General features: G+C 41.0%; 1 protein-coding gene across 1 annotated transcript; it reads left to right on the top strand.

The window, feature by feature from the left end:
* The first annotated feature begins 9,704 nt into the window (after positions 1–9,704).
* LOC117812354 lies at positions 9,705–13,761 on the top strand. The gene is made up of 4 exons (XM_034683054.1): positions 9,705–10,589; positions 11,807–11,959; positions 12,053–12,142; positions 12,781–13,761. The coding sequence occupies exons 1-4, from the start codon at positions 10,245–10,247 to the stop codon at positions 13,099–13,101; spliced, it is 909 nt and encodes a 302-aa protein (XP_034538945.1). The 5' UTR covers positions 9,705–10,244; the 3' UTR covers positions 13,102–13,761.
* Positions 13,762–15,328: the final 1,567 nt, after the last annotated feature.

The following is a 15,328-nucleotide window of genomic DNA, read 5'->3' as shown; positions in this document are numbered from 1 at the left end:
TTTACCAACACTACAGGACAGTCAAATAATTTTCCTTGGACCACTACAAACCGACCATCAGTGTCTGCTGTTACTTTAACTACATCAAACAAAACATCTCTACATATAAGAATGGCTGTACCCCTGCTCTTTGCAGTGAACTTGGAGTGTAAAGCCTCCTCTTTGAAGTCTACTATGATCCCTGGGGATCAGATGTGTCTCCTGTAGGAAGACAATGTCTCCCTTCAGTTTCCTGATGTGAGAGAATATTTTGCTTCGTTTAACTGGGTGATTTAGGCCTCTGCAATTCCAGCTAATTATCACAGTATCACTACTATCTGGCTTTTACACTCACTTTTTAACATATGGGCTCCCTGGGAGTCGGTGTTGGACAAATACAAATGTCTGACAGCAAAAGGGAAAAAATAAGAAAATAATACATGAGAAATAATAACAAAAATTAAAGCCGCAAGCGGCGATGTGCGGGCCCTCGTTCAAGCACCGCCTGATGTGCACGACCGCCTGATGTAAGCCACCGCCTGATGTGCTGCAGGTGTTGCTGTGCTTCCTAGGCTGAAACTGTGAGCAAGCATGTTAAAAACATGTTCTGAGAGTAAATACTGCTTGTGTCCATTAGGTGGCGCTATTCATATGACAAACATGTGTATGTATATGAGTTCAGGCTGGGCCCATGATGAAACATGTCAAATTTGGAAGAGATCGGAGATTGTATGTAAATGTCAGTACCGTGTATTTCCTGAGGGTGGCGCTATGGCTGTAGTAGATAAATGAGTCCATAGGTGTGTTGAGGGATGGACCCTGATCATGTGTATGTAAGTTCAAACAAATTGAACACTGTATGAAGGAGCTATAAGTACTTCCTGTTTCATGGCGAGACATCAGAGTTTGAGGCGTGGCCACGCCCACACCGATTGACTTAGAGAAATTCTGTCTGATGACTTTTGATCGTCAATGTGTCTGCTTCAAAATGTGCGTGGTTGGGAGTTGATCGGAGCAAAATTGTAGGAGCTATTTACATAAATACATACTTTAGAGGTTGAAAAAATGTACTCCAAGTTTAGCGAAGTGCCACGCCCACAAAAATTGACGTAGAGAAATTCTGTCTGATATTGTTTGATCGTTAATCTGTCCACTCCAAAATGTGTGTGGTTGGGAGTTGATCGGAGCAAAATTGTAGGAGGAGTTCAAACAAATACATACCCAAAATAATGGGGTCAAAAACAGAAAAATCAAAATGGCCGACTTCCTGTTGGGATTTCACCACGAGGTTAAGAGGCTTTTTTGTAGATCTTGGCATAACACCTTACCAAAAAAAATTTCATGCATGCATGTTGAACCGTCGTGAGGGGCTGGCCCTCCGAAATTTTCAAATTCAAGGGGGCGCCGTTTAGCCATTTTGGGGATTTTTTTTTCGGGACCACCAAAATGTCGAAATTTTCACCAGGCCTGGTGCATGTGCAGCGGTTGGGGACTTTTGCACCGCGTTATGGCAAGCACATTTGACATACAAAATACGGAAGAATAATAATAATAATAATAATAATCACTCGGGTTTCAATAGGGCCTCGCCGACAATTGTCGGTGCTCGGGCCCTAATAATAATTAAATGAAAAGAAAAAGAAAAGAAAATCATACAAAACAAATAATATAGCGCTGGCCTCTAATCCATAGAGGCTGCCGGTGCCTCCAGTCATAGTCTCTAACAAGACTCGCAGATCCACTCATCTAATAGGCCAGAGTATTCACCAGAACATGGAATCAAAATAATAAATCGAAGCATAACCGCAACTCCTTAAATGAAAACATTTTTAATTTCTTAGCGTTCCGTTGTCACTTATAAAGATCACAACTTCACATGCATTTCAAAAATAATTAGGACCCCTTTAAACCCAAGATTACAATTGCTTTAGAACCACAGAGGGGAAAGTATAAACATCAGCTTACCTTTATGGCATATTGGATGATTATGACCTTAGTGTAGAAATATTAACTACCATCCTGCTGACAATGTAAACATTTAGGGTCCATTTAAGTGTACAACGTCCGCCTTTCTCTAAGCCTAAGTCATAATTAGTTCAGGACCCAACATTTAGTTAGGCCCGTAGTGACCATAGACTGTAAATAAAAATGGACAGCGTTGCTCCGCCTTTTCCCGTTGTACGGTTCTGAAGCCAAAAAACCCTCTCCTGGGCGCCGCCATTGTGCAGCCAGAGCCTGTGAAGCCACTGCAATAAGCTGCAATAAAACCCCGTTTTTTAAACTCTAATAACTAACGAAAAAGAAACTTTTCAGGAAAATGAGGCCTTGAACACAAAACAGTCAAATACTAACTACATATCACCACAGCATACGGATGGGAGAAATATTCGTACCACGTGTATTTATTTTTTAAAGTGTGACTGCTCCCCCATTCAAATGAATGGGGAGACAGATTTTTTTTTACCTATGCTGCAGCCAGCCACCAGGGGGCAGACACACTGTTGAAAGCTTCACCACCAGCCGAGGGAACTTCTCCCTTGGTGGTGACCAGTTCTCCTCTACAAATATCTTGGCTAGTTTGGAGTCCTTGAAACTCCGTCTCAGTCCATCTTTAATAGTAATTCTCAATTCCGCCGGGTAGAACACGCCGTAGCGTATCCCATCCCAGCGCCTCAGCATTCCTCGTTCCTCGTTGAAAGCAGCCCGCTGCCGGGCCACGGTCTGGGTGAAGTCCGGTTGGATGCGCACTCTAAAAAATGAAGCAAGGGGGTAGTAAATTCAGCTTAAATAAATACGCAATTTCAATATAAACATTTAAGTTTGCAGCATCTATTTGTTTAACTAAGTAACCAACTTGATTCATCAAGGTAAACCAACTTGAAAATAAAAAAAATATCCAAACTCATTTTCTCGTGTAATTTTAATGCATAAAAGTGCATGAGCTCAACATGTATCACATATTAAGTTGGTTCAGCTGAAATAATCTTTTGAAACCTGAAATTTTGAAGAGAGGGGGCGTGGCTACTCAAGCAACGGACGAGAGACTCCAGGTGCAGCCAGTTTGTAAAACTCGAGGCACTCGTGTCTGCTTGCTTGCACAGAGCTACTGTCTACTTTGGAATTTTGTCTTATGCACTTTGGAACAGCTGACAAGTCCTCTGTCGGGGAATTAATTATTGCTGGAGGACCATTAGCCTACTACATGGCTGCCCATGCCGCTTGAAAGGTAAGCCCTCGGACCGCCATTTTAGTAGCATGCTAGCATAAGAGGCAACAGCTATTGATTATTGACTGATTTATTTTGACTGGTTTATTGTTAAGCAGTGTTTAGAACATTTTCACCAAATCCTTTTCACAATGAACTGGTGCTGTAAAATTTGCAAATATGAAACTCCCAGAAAGACTGAGCTTTTAAAACACCACAGGCTACGACATGTGCATTGTGGGCAATTTCTGCCTTGTCTCTATTGGGACTGCTATTGCTCTTTCAAAACATGGGCCAGCCTTAAATCACACATGACAAGAAGTCATTCATCTTATCAAACAGCAAAAGTGAGTGATGTCTTGTCTTTTCAATGTCCATGTTGTACCCTAAGCTCCATCACCACAGAGAGGGAGTACTTTGAGCATATTGGCCGTCATTTAAAAAAACATGAAACTATTACATGCGATTTTGAAAACTGCCATTTCAAAACCAACATTTATGGTACTTTTGCCTCTCACAGGACACGCAAACACACTCCGCACTCACTGGATGACTTCAAGGCAGAGCTTGTACACAGGTATGTGAATCCTGTTAATGCCGGTGATGATCCTGATGATGAAGATATTGAGTGTGGAGAGGGTTATGATGAAGAAAGGAAAGAATTGCCTAACATCATTGAAGCTAATCTTGCCCACCTCTTTCTGAAATTGGAAAGCATATTTAATGTGCCCAAACAGTGTATTAATGAGATGGTGGAAGAACTAAACTTTATTTCTAGTTCAGCATCAGGTCCTATTATGAAAGACATTTTGCAGTCATGCTTTGAGAAGCATAAATGTCAACTTGATGATTCTGTGATCACTGACATGGTAACAGAACTCTGTAAATCCAACCCCATCAGCCAAGCATTGAGGAGTGATGGTCCTCTGTCCACTGCCTACAAGAGAAGAGTCTAAGCTTGGGTGTAATATACAATTAAAATCTCCACCTATACTGAATTGCTGGCCATAGGGATCTGGAAATTGTGCAAAGATAATTCTGAAAAATTCCACATTGTCCCAGTCAGGGGCATACAAGTTTACCAACACTACAGGACAGTCAAATAATTTTCCTTGGACCACTACAAACCGACCATCAGTGTCTGCTGTTACTTTAACTACATCAAACAAAACATCTCTACATATAAGAATGGCTGTACCCCTGCTCTTTGCAGTGAACTTGGAGTGTAAAGCCTCCTCTTTGAAGTCTACTATGATCCCTGGGGATCAGATGTGTCTCCTGTAGGAAGACAATGTCTCCCTTCAGTTTCCTGATGTGACAGAATATTTTGCTTCGTTTAACTGGGTGATTTAGGCCTCTGCAATTCCAGCTAATTATCACAGTATCACTACTATCTGGCTTTTACACTCACTTTTTAACATATGGGCTCCTTGGGAGTCGGTGTTGGACAAATACAAATGCGGGAGTGTCTGACAGCAAAAGGGAAAAAATAAGAAAATAATAAATGAGAAATAATAACAAAAATAATAATTAAAGAAAAAGAAAAAGAAAAGAAAATCATACTAAACAAATAATATAGCGCTGGCCTCTAATCCATAGAGGCTGCCGGTGCCTCCAGTCATAGTCTCTAACAAGACTCGCAGATCCACTCATCTAATAAGCCAGAGTATTCACCAGAACATGGAATCAAAATAATAAATCGAAGCATAACCGCAACTCCTTAAATGAAAACATTTTTAATTTGTTAGCGTTCCGTTGTCACTTATAAAGATCACAACTTCACATGCATTTCAAAAATAATTAGGACCCCTTTAAACCCAAGATTACAATTGCTTTAGAACCACAGAGGGGAAAGTATAAACATCAGCTTACCTTTATGGCATATTGGATGATTATGACCTTAGTGTAGAAATATTAACTACCATCCTGCTGACAATGTAAACATTTAGGGTCCATTTAAGTGTACAACGTCCGCCTTTCTCTAAGCCTAAGTCATAATTAGTTCAGGACCCAACATTTAGTTAGGCCCGTAGTGACCATAGACTGTAAATAAAAATGGACAGCGTTGCTCCGCCTTTTCCCGTTGTACGGTTCTGAAGCCAAAAAAACCCTCTCCTGGGCGCCGCCATTGTGCAGTCAGAGCCTGTGAAGCCACTGCAATAAGCTCCGCCCTACAGCGTAGTGTCACAAGACGCTGTGTGTCCTTTGAAGTTTGCCTCTACGGCAACTGTGTGTGCCTCTACGGAATCAAAAGAAACCCAGAAGTAAAACCCCGTTTTTTAAACTCTAATAACTAACGAAAAAGAAACTTTTCAGGAAAAAGAGGCCTTGAACACAAAACAGTCAAATACTAACTACGTATCACCACAGCATATGGATGGGAGAAATATTCGTACCACGTGTATTTATTTTTTAAAGTGTGACTGCTCCCCCATTCAAATGAATGGGGAGACAGATTTTTTTTTACCTATGCTGCAGCCAGCCACCAGGGGGCAGACACACTGTTGAAAGCTTCACCACCAGCCGAGGGAACTTCTCCCTTGGTGGTGACCAGTTCTCCTCTACAAATATCTTGGCTAGTTTGGAGTCCTTGAAACTCCGTCTCAGTCCATCTTTCATAGTAATTCTCAATTCCGCCGGGTAGAACACGCCGTAGCGTATCCCATCCCAGCGCCTCAGCATTCCTTGTTCCTCGTTGAAAGCAGCCCGCTGCCGGGCCACGGTCTGGGTGAAGTCCGGTTGGATGCGCACTCTAAAAAATAAAGCAAGGGGGTAGTAAATTCAGCTTAAATAAATACGCAATTTCAATATAAACATTTAAGTTTGCAGCATCTATTTGTTTAACTAAGTAACCAACTTGATTCATCAAGGTAAGGTCTTTTGAAACCTGAAATTTTGAAGAGAGGGGGCGTGGCTACTCAAGCAACGGACGAGAGACTCCAGGTGCAGCCAGTTTGTAAAACTCGAGGCACTCGTGTCTGCTTGCTTGCACAGAGCTACTGTCTACTTTGGAATTTTGTCTTATGCACTTTGGAACAGCTGACAAGTCCTCTGTCGGGGAATTAATTATTGCTGGAGGACCATTAGCCTACTACATGGCTGCCCATGCCGCTTGAAAGGTAAGCCCTCGGACCGCCATTTTAGTAGCATGCTAGCATAAGAGGCAACAGCTATTGATTATTGACTGATTTATTTTGACTGGTTTATTGTTAAGCAGTGTTTAGAACGTTTTCACCAAATCCTTTTCACAATGAACTGGTGCTGTAAAATTTGCAAATATGAAACTCCCAGAAAGACTGAGCTTTTAAAACACTACAGGCTACGACATGTGCATTGTGGGCAATTTCTGCCTTGTCTCTATTGGGACTGCTATTGCTCTTTCAAAACATGGGCCAGCCTTAAATCACACATGACAAGAAGTCATTCATCTTATCAAACAGCAAAAGTGAATGATGTCTTGTCTTTTCAATGTCCATGTTGTACCCTAAGCTCCATCACCACAGAGAGGGAGTACTTTGAGCATATTGGCCGTCATTTAAAAAAACATGAAACTATTACATGCGATTTTGAAAACTGCCATTTCAAAACCAACATTTATGGTACTTTTGCCTCTCACAGGACACGCAAACACACTCCGCACTCACTGGATGACTTCAAGGCAGAGCTTGTACACAGGTATGTGAATCCTGTTAATGCCGGTGATGATCCTGATGATGAAGATATTGAGTGTGGAGAGGGTTATGATGAAGAAAGGAAAGAATTGCCTAACATCATTGAAGCTAATCTTGCCCACCTCTTTCTGAAATTGGAAAGCATATTTAATGTGCCCAAACAGTGTATTAATGAGATGGTGGAAGAACTAAACTTTATTTCTAGTTCAGCATCAGGTCTTATTATGAAAGACATTTTGCAGTCATGCTTTGAGAAGCATAAATGTCAACTTGATGATTCTGTGATCACTGACATGGTAACAGAACTCTGTAAATCCAACCCCATCAGCCAAGCATTGAGGAGTGATGGTCCTCTGTCCACTGCCTACAAGAGAAATGAATATTTCAAGGAGAATTTCTCTGTAGTGGAGCCAGTTGAATATGTGCTTAATGCCCGGAAGCAAAAAAGCTATCAGTATGTACCTATTCTGAAGTCCTTATCTGAGATTTTTAAGAAGAAGGAAATGCAGGATTTCCTAATAAACAGTGATAAAAAAGCACAGAACACAGAAAACACAGAAACTCAGTACACGTCATTTTATGATGGAACCCACTTTAAAGCTAATAAATTATTCTCTGAAAATGATCTAGCAATAGCTCTCAATTTATATGTGGATGAATTTGAAGTGTGCAATCCACTTGGAACATCGAGAAAAAAGCACAAAATCACTGCTGTCTATTGGGTTCTTGTGAATGTACCACCATTGCTCCGGTCCTCACTGACCTCAATATTTTTAGCCATTCTATGCAAAGCTGAGGACATAAAACAATATGGATATGATACTGTGTTGGAGCCACTTCTTAAAGATCTTGGGAGTCTTGAGGAGGATGGGATTTACATTCCCTCTCTTGGCAGACAAGTTAAAGGTACTGTCTTTTCTGTCATTGCAGACAACCTTGGGGCTCATTCCATCAGTGGATTTGTTGAGAGTTTCTCAAGTTCATACTTCTGTAGATGGTGCCTTGGAGAACGCTCCAAATTGCAAGACTGTGAAGTTCGAACAGGAACACTTCCTCCCCGGACCAAAGAAGACCACACAGTGCATGTTCAGACTGCACAGGTGAGTGGGTACCATAGCTGTGGCGTAAAGCGACAATGTCCACTGACAGAAAAACTTAAGCATTTTGATGTTCTGTCAGGCTACCCCCCTGATTTGCTGCATGATCTTTTTGAAGGTATTGTACCAAAAGAAGTAGCACTGTGCCTAGATACCTTGATTAAGAACAAATATTTCACTCTCTCAGAGCTGAATACATTGATCAGAGAGTTTCCATATAAGTGGACAGATAAGAAGAATGCACCACAACCAGTACCCCTTAATTTTGCTGCTAAAAAAACTGTTGGTGGGAATGCGCATGAAAACCGGGCTTTGCTGCGACTCCTTCCTTTCATCATTGGCACAAGGATACCGCTGAGTGACCCAACATGGCAAGTTCTTCTCAACCTCAAGGACATAGTTGAACTTGTTGTAGCCCCTGTCCATACAGATGAGACAATTTGTTTCTTGGACAGTAAGATATCAGAGCATCGACACAGATTCTGTGAAGCTTTCCCTGGTCAAAGACTCACTCCAAAGCATCATTTCATAGAACATTATCCTCAGTTGATAAAGGCTTTTGGACCACTTGTGTCGCTGTGGACCATGCGGTTTGAGGCTAAACATAGTTTCTTTAAACGTGTTGTCAGACATACTCACTCCTTCCGCAACATTCTTCTCTCTCTCTCAGTGAAGCATCAGATGATGATTGCGTATAATCTACATGACAGTAAGGTTGTCCAACCTTCATTGCAGGTGACCAAACTGTCAGAGGTAGTATTGACTGTGCTGAGAGAGGACATCAAGTCAGCAGTGGAAGCCAAGTACCCTGGTAAGCAATGTATTCACTTGGCTAACACGGTGTGTTACAGTGGCACTAGATATGCCACTGGAATGATCTTGGCTAATGGTTCAACAAGTGGCCTCCCTGATTTTGGAGAGCTGATTCAGATTGTGGTTGTTGATGGTAAACCTGGATTTATTGTGGAATGCTTAGATGCTTGGTACATCGAGCACCTGGGAAGCTATGAGCTTGAGAATACAAGAACTTTTAAAGTTCTTGAGCCAGCTCAGTTGTCTGATATATTCCCTTTAGCTGCATACACCATTGCAGGGAAGCGTATGGTCACTCTGAAGCGATACATTTACTTGCCATAGATGCCTTTTTTCACACTGTCTTTGTGTTATCTAGTGATGTCAAAGGATGGCAGATTTCACAGCAAACAAGCAATCCCGAGGTACAAACTCTCATTGTGTTCAATGGCATACAGTAGTTAACCAATGGACTGTTAAATTGACACATTTTTACAAGATGATATGATGCAGCTAATATGAAAGTATTTGCTGTTTTATTCTCTTTATGCTATACATTTTCAGAACATATTTCTCCTTCTGAAAGAATGCTGAATGCAATATACAAGGAAATGGATTTTCCTGATCCTGATGTTCCTGGTATGTTATTCTTAATGAGGTTCTGCTAACATCATGGCTCCAAAAAATGTGAAATGTATGCCAGCAAAACCTCAGGCCTAAGATGTTGCAATGCTCACATATTATGTCAGAGTCACATAATGTCTTTTTTTCTTTACAGATGTTCAAATGACTCGTCTGAGTAAACCTGCTGCACTTCGTGTTATTGTTCAAGACCATATGATTGACAAGCTTGAACTGCCTTGTGGAGTACCCGAGACAGTGGATGAGCTAGAGTCTATTGTGCAACAGAAATATAGATTGGAAGCAGGGAAGTTTACCTTACATTACAAGGATGTTGATTTTGGAGGAGAGTTTTTTTCTCTTGCATCAACAAAAGATCTTAAAGATAAAGACACAATTAAGGTTGTCCATATTGTTGATATCTCCCCAATCCAATTTGTTGTAACTGACCTGGATAGATCCAACACAAGTGCAGCCAGCAGCTCAGACACAGGTGCAGCCAGCAGCTCCAATCAGCCTGCCAGTACTGCTTCATCTGAATCCGGTGATACAATCATCCTGTCATCACCTGAGCAAGGAAATCTGCGCTCAAAGTCTTGGCCCTCCGAATTTCCAATACCACGTTTCCGCAATGACACAGAGCTTGTGCTAGCAGCTGGTAATGAAGCTTTCAATAAAGATGGATGTCCACTCAGCTCTACTGCCATCGTAGCAGACATCTTTGAGAGATTAGCTGAAAGCATCTTTGAGTATGTTGCATATCCTACAAGCGCACAATGTGCTGATATAGCAGAAGCACTGATTCGAAAACATCCTTGCCTGAAAGAACCAGGGTCCTACAATGGATGTTACGGATGGCAACAAAGACTGAAATTTAAAATGGGCAATTACAGATCGAAACTTAGGGGTCTTGGGTGCCCTGAGCTTGATGTTAACTCCCTCCAAAAAAAGCGAGCCAATGAGAAGACGCCTGCAAAGAATGTGAAGAAAGCTCGGAAGGGTGAGGCAAACTACCTGCCACCTCATCCACTAGGAGAAACCAAAGAAAGCCTTGAACAACAAAGACTGGATCTTCTAAGTGAGGTAAAGAAGAGAAATAATTCCAACATCATCGGTGAGAAAATGGAAAGGACCTTTTCCACTCGGAGACAAGAAGTTGTCACCCTGGCTCCACATGTCAGTGACTTGAAGGAGCGATGGCCTGCTCTATTTCTTCCAGAGCAGGTGTAACCGGCTGATTAGCGCTCATGCCCCACAGCTGGGTGGGAACCAATCACCTGCGGTTACCTGGTTGTTTGCGGGGATAAAATTGAGTGACGGAGCTCCCTTCAGTCTCTGCAGAGCTCCGGGTTGAGAGCAGGTACGAGTCGCGTGTGTTAAGTGTTTTCAATGTTCGTACATGTGAGTAACTTTCACTCTTATTCCAGGACGGTGTTCCTTTCGTGTTGGTGGATCGTTGTGTGCCGCCAGCGCATATAGTACGCGGTACGAGCGCGGGTAGTGACGTGATAGGGTCGCGGACGGCCGAGGTAAACCTCAACTGGGTTTTGTTTATCTTAATGTGCCGTTTTGTTGTAAGTGGTTAACGTTCATGTATTTTGTTGCAGATTGCCACTTTTGCCTTGTCTTTTTGGTGTCTTTTTGGTGTCTTTTTGTCTCTTTTTGTCTCTTTTTGCCTTTCTATTTAGCTTGTCTTTGTTTTGTTCTTTTTGCCTTGAGTTACAGGCTCTGCTCAGTAACAGTGTGAGTTAAAGACTCTGCTCAGTAACAGTGTGAGTTAAAGACTCTGCTCAGTAACAGTGTGATTTAAAGACTCTACTCAGTAACAGTGTGATTTAAAGACTCTACTCAGTAACAGTGTTAAAGTGTCCCCGTCCAGGCTGTGTAAGCAGCCGTGGCTGTAGCTACAGTTTATTGTGTCAGGCTTTTTCTTGTTCTTTGCATCGTCTAATTTATCAACTAGATGTGTGTCGTTGTAGTGAGTGTGCCGTGTTCATAAGCCCGATACTTATAACCTGGCTGCAGTTAGCGGTGTCCCAACACTGATTTCTAGTATGTGATTCATGTTGAAGTAATGATAATAATTGTGTTTTAAAACTATTTTTCTGCCAGTTAAATAAAGATCGTGTATATATTTTCCTAAACCATGCCTTTGTATTCATTTGTGAACTCACCTGCGTATTGTTAAAGGGGAAACCCTCTGTTAAAGGGTCGGTAACTAAAAAATAAGTATATTGTTAAAACTCTTTGGGTGAAAGTCCCAAGGTGGCGTTGTTGGTATTTTATCTTCTAATCCCAGAAATCCCTTTCCAGCCCTAGCTTGGTTACACAGGTTAATGTTTTTGTATTTTGTTTTATTTGGAATTGGCAGAAGTATGATTTCAACGGAGTGATTTAATTCTGATATCTCTTGCACCATGTTGCTTTATTTTGTCACACAGATCAAGGAAGAATATAAAAGAATAACCACTGCCAATCTGGAGTCAACTTTTATGGCGAATCTGGACCATTGCATACCAAGATTGATGCTGTTGGTGATGTCAAGAGGAGGGGCTGCCAAATTTAAGATCCAGAAAATCATGGAACTTCTGAAGGTGCCCGATATGATATTTACAATAGGAGAAACTAAATTAACCGCTATCAAAGAAATGCACCTATTTGACCTTTTTCTTTGAATTCTCCATCAGATCAACACAGTTGAAATTCGCAGAGAGGTTGCCATTCGCTGCTTAGTGGTCTACCTTGGGGAAAATGAGGACAATCTTCTCGAATATGTGGTAGGTGAAAGTGAATCCCCTCGCAACACCTTAATTTGAAGTGAAATGGAACTTTCCTTTCATGCTGTCTTTGTGAATAACTCACCAGTATCTCTCTCTCCCTACCCTGTCCTTCTTTCTTTTCGCTGCTGCTTGTTGCTCAGCATATAGTGATCAAAAGAGACAAACTAGCTTGTTTTACTTTTGCGCATGTCCTGAATAGAAATGTGGTGAAAACTTGTTTTGTTTTTTCCTCCAGAGAACTGTTACAGCATCTGTACAGAAAATAATTAGGGACACTGAAAAAAAAAATTGAGAGGACTTTTTTTTTTGTTTATTCGTTCCAGAAAAAAGTCAGAAATGATCCCTTAAATTTTGTTTTCCAGTGGCCCTAATACTCTTCCGTACATTTTCCTTTCATTATGTTAAAACAAGAAATAAGTGCAAAACCAGTATCTGTTTTTCGTGGCTGTGGCGGCAGGCACCATCTACAGGACATTGTGTGTATATAGGCTAAGTCTCTGAAATTTTGACTGGCAGTCAATGGACGCCATTTACAGGACATTTTGTGTATTTAAAAAAAAAAATGTAGGGGGATTGAGTGTGCCAGCTTCATGACAATGAATACTGATATTTGTTTCTGATATTCTTGCTTTTAGGATTCTGAGAGCCAAACTGGAGATCTTGAGGGTCGGGTGATGAAGATCCTAGTCACCAAAGGTGCTACAGCATCTGATCCAGCCAGCGCAACCATCATCATAGAGGGCACAGAAGTCCTGCAGGGGTTGGATGTGCCAAGGGCCTGTGCTTTGCTGATGGGCCTCATCTATGCCCTCAATCTGAGCTACCCGCGAGAGCTGAAGTACACTTGTGAGGTATTTCAGAAGGTGTTCCTGAAATTAGATAGTCAAAAATGCAGCCCAAAAGTCACATCTCTAAAGCAAAAACTGCTAGGAAACCCTTTTGAACCTCCTAGCTGAAAATCAAAAATGGACACCTCTCATTTGTGCTGTGATGGACTTGCTGTTCGAGTTGTTTTTCCGAGATTATGCAATGCAATGTCATTCAGCCTACATCTGAGATGGTTGCTGCTCATGTTATTCGGGTCTTTGAAGTTGATTGTCGTTGATTGTCTGGAGAGCTGGAATATTGGTGAGTGTATTGTCCTTAGCTGACCCAGAATGTTAACTGTTCTTGATGGTGCCTTACTTGCCCTTAATTTGGATGGATAAGTATAAAGACATAGTTCATTAGTTTGCCAAAATGTAGAAATGTCCTTCTACCTCAGTAAGAGTCACAGTCGTTTGAAGTCACTGACTCAACTCGTTAATGATTATTCTCTGAATCTAGAGCTGTTTAACCTGTTTAAATCCCAAACAAATCTAAAAATATTTTCCCTAGCACATAAACTGTATGTACAGTATTTTTTCCCTTTTATGATTAAGTTAATGAAAAGTTTTATCCTTGGTCATTGGGAGTGGAGGGAAACAGCATAGACCTAGTTTAAATTAAAATATAAAATGTAAAATAAATAAATAAATTGACATGTGCAACATATAACACCTAGGCACACTACAGTACATACACACATACACATACACACACTAACACTAAATACACACATAACAACACACTGTACATACTACACACACTGACACACTACATACACACTACATACACTACACACACTGACACACTACACACGCTGACACACTACACACACTGACACACTACACACCACATACACACACTAACACACTACATACTCACACACAGTGACACACTACAAACACACACCACATACACACAAACACACACACTACACACAGTAAGGAACTACACATTAACACATAAACACACTACTGACCAAAATGGCAGTATCAAGATCATTAAAAAAATGGAAATGTAAGTTAAGCAGCTCTAAAATTAGAGAACTAACAGTAGCAAGTTTTTGATGGTGCTGTTATTATTTGCACTTATTTTGTGTAAAATGTTTATAAAAGAAACAGTTTAAATTGTGAATTGTGGTTCTTGTTTATTATTTCCCCCAACTTGATTAGAATGAGTTGCATATACTATAGTTAATGTTTACTTTTTGCATGGACATTTTTGAGTAGAAAATGTTTATGTATTCATTTAAAACAACTTAAATTTGAATGATGAGATAACATTTCAAGGAATATTGTGTAATTAATTAAGTAAACACTACTTGATTTTTCTCTTGGATATATAAAAAAAACATGGTAATTGTACTTAATTTTTTGTTGTACCTAAAACATATATCAAGTACAACCAATGTGAAAATTTAATAATATATACAAAAAAACAATTAGATTCAACTTGAAATAGCTTCCTATTTATGTGGCTATTTAAGTTGGCCTTGTTAAGCTGGACTAGTACTGATTACTCAATTAACAATGAAGTTAGGACAACTTACAAAGATCCATGCAAAAAGTAAACATACCTTTTTGAGTAAACTCATGACATTTTTTTTTAGAGTGCGGATCCTGTCTCCGTGGAGAGAGATTATCTCTTTCTTCAGTATTGCCATTTTCATCAGTAGCTCTCGTTCTTGGAAGTAGTGGCATTTTACAACAAATGCTCTGGCAGGCTGATCGTCTCCTGGTCTCCCCCTCAGAGTGTGGTGCGCCCGGTGCAACACAGGTGCCTTCTCAAGACCCAGGGATTCTTTAAGCAGCTGCGCAACAAACTCCGTGGCACGTTTCCCTTCTTCCCGTCTTTCTTTCACACTAAGTATGCGCAGGTTACATCGTCGGGATCTCGCTTCCAAATCCTCGTTCCTCTGTTCCAGATTAACAACATCCCGTTTTAGCTGAGTTACCTCTTGCTACAGGGTGGTGGTAGTATCAGCTTGGGCGCTCTCAGCCTCCTCCTCCAGGGAGGCCACACGACCCTCCAGAGGTGATCCTGCTGCCCACTTGCTCCATTGCGTTTTTAAATTCATCCCTCAGTTGTTCTCCTTGCTTTTTGATTCCGCTTGCATGGATTTCAGCTTTCTCATCCATCTTCACAAGAAGCTCAGTTTTTAATCTTCTAATCTCGCGGAGAATCGCACCTCTGCTGATCTCCGTCTGCTCGTTTTCAGAAGTTGCCTGTTTGCGTCTTGTGCTTTTTTACGCGTCAGGCATACTGGAATAACTGTGCTGCAATCTCTTTCCCAAACTTGTTGTAGAAGACTTTATTCAA

The sequence above is a fragment of the Notolabrus celidotus genome, chromosome 5 (assembly GCF_009762535.1).
Source record: "Notolabrus celidotus isolate fNotCel1 chromosome 5, fNotCel1.pri, whole genome shotgun sequence".
Taxonomy (NCBI): domain Eukaryota; kingdom Metazoa; phylum Chordata; class Actinopteri; order Labriformes; family Labridae; genus Notolabrus; species Notolabrus celidotus.
Note: the sequence above shows the minus strand (reverse complement) of the source record. Positions and strands in the feature narration are given on the sequence as shown.

Bases quoted from the DNA above. Each gene is read 5' to 3' on its own strand.
- LOC117812354 (XM_034683054.1), top strand. From the start codon at position 10,245: ATGGGCAATTACAGATCGAAACTTAGGGGTCTTGGGTGCCCTGAGCTT. The intron at 10,590-11,806 runs GTGTAACCGGCT...TTTGTCACACAG, and splicing joins CTCTATTTCTTCCAGAGCAG to ATCAAGGAAGAATATAAAAG. The intron at 12,143-12,780 runs GTAGGTGAAAGT...TCTTGCTTTTAG, and splicing joins ACAATCTTCTCGAATATGTG to GATTCTGAGAGCCAAACTGG.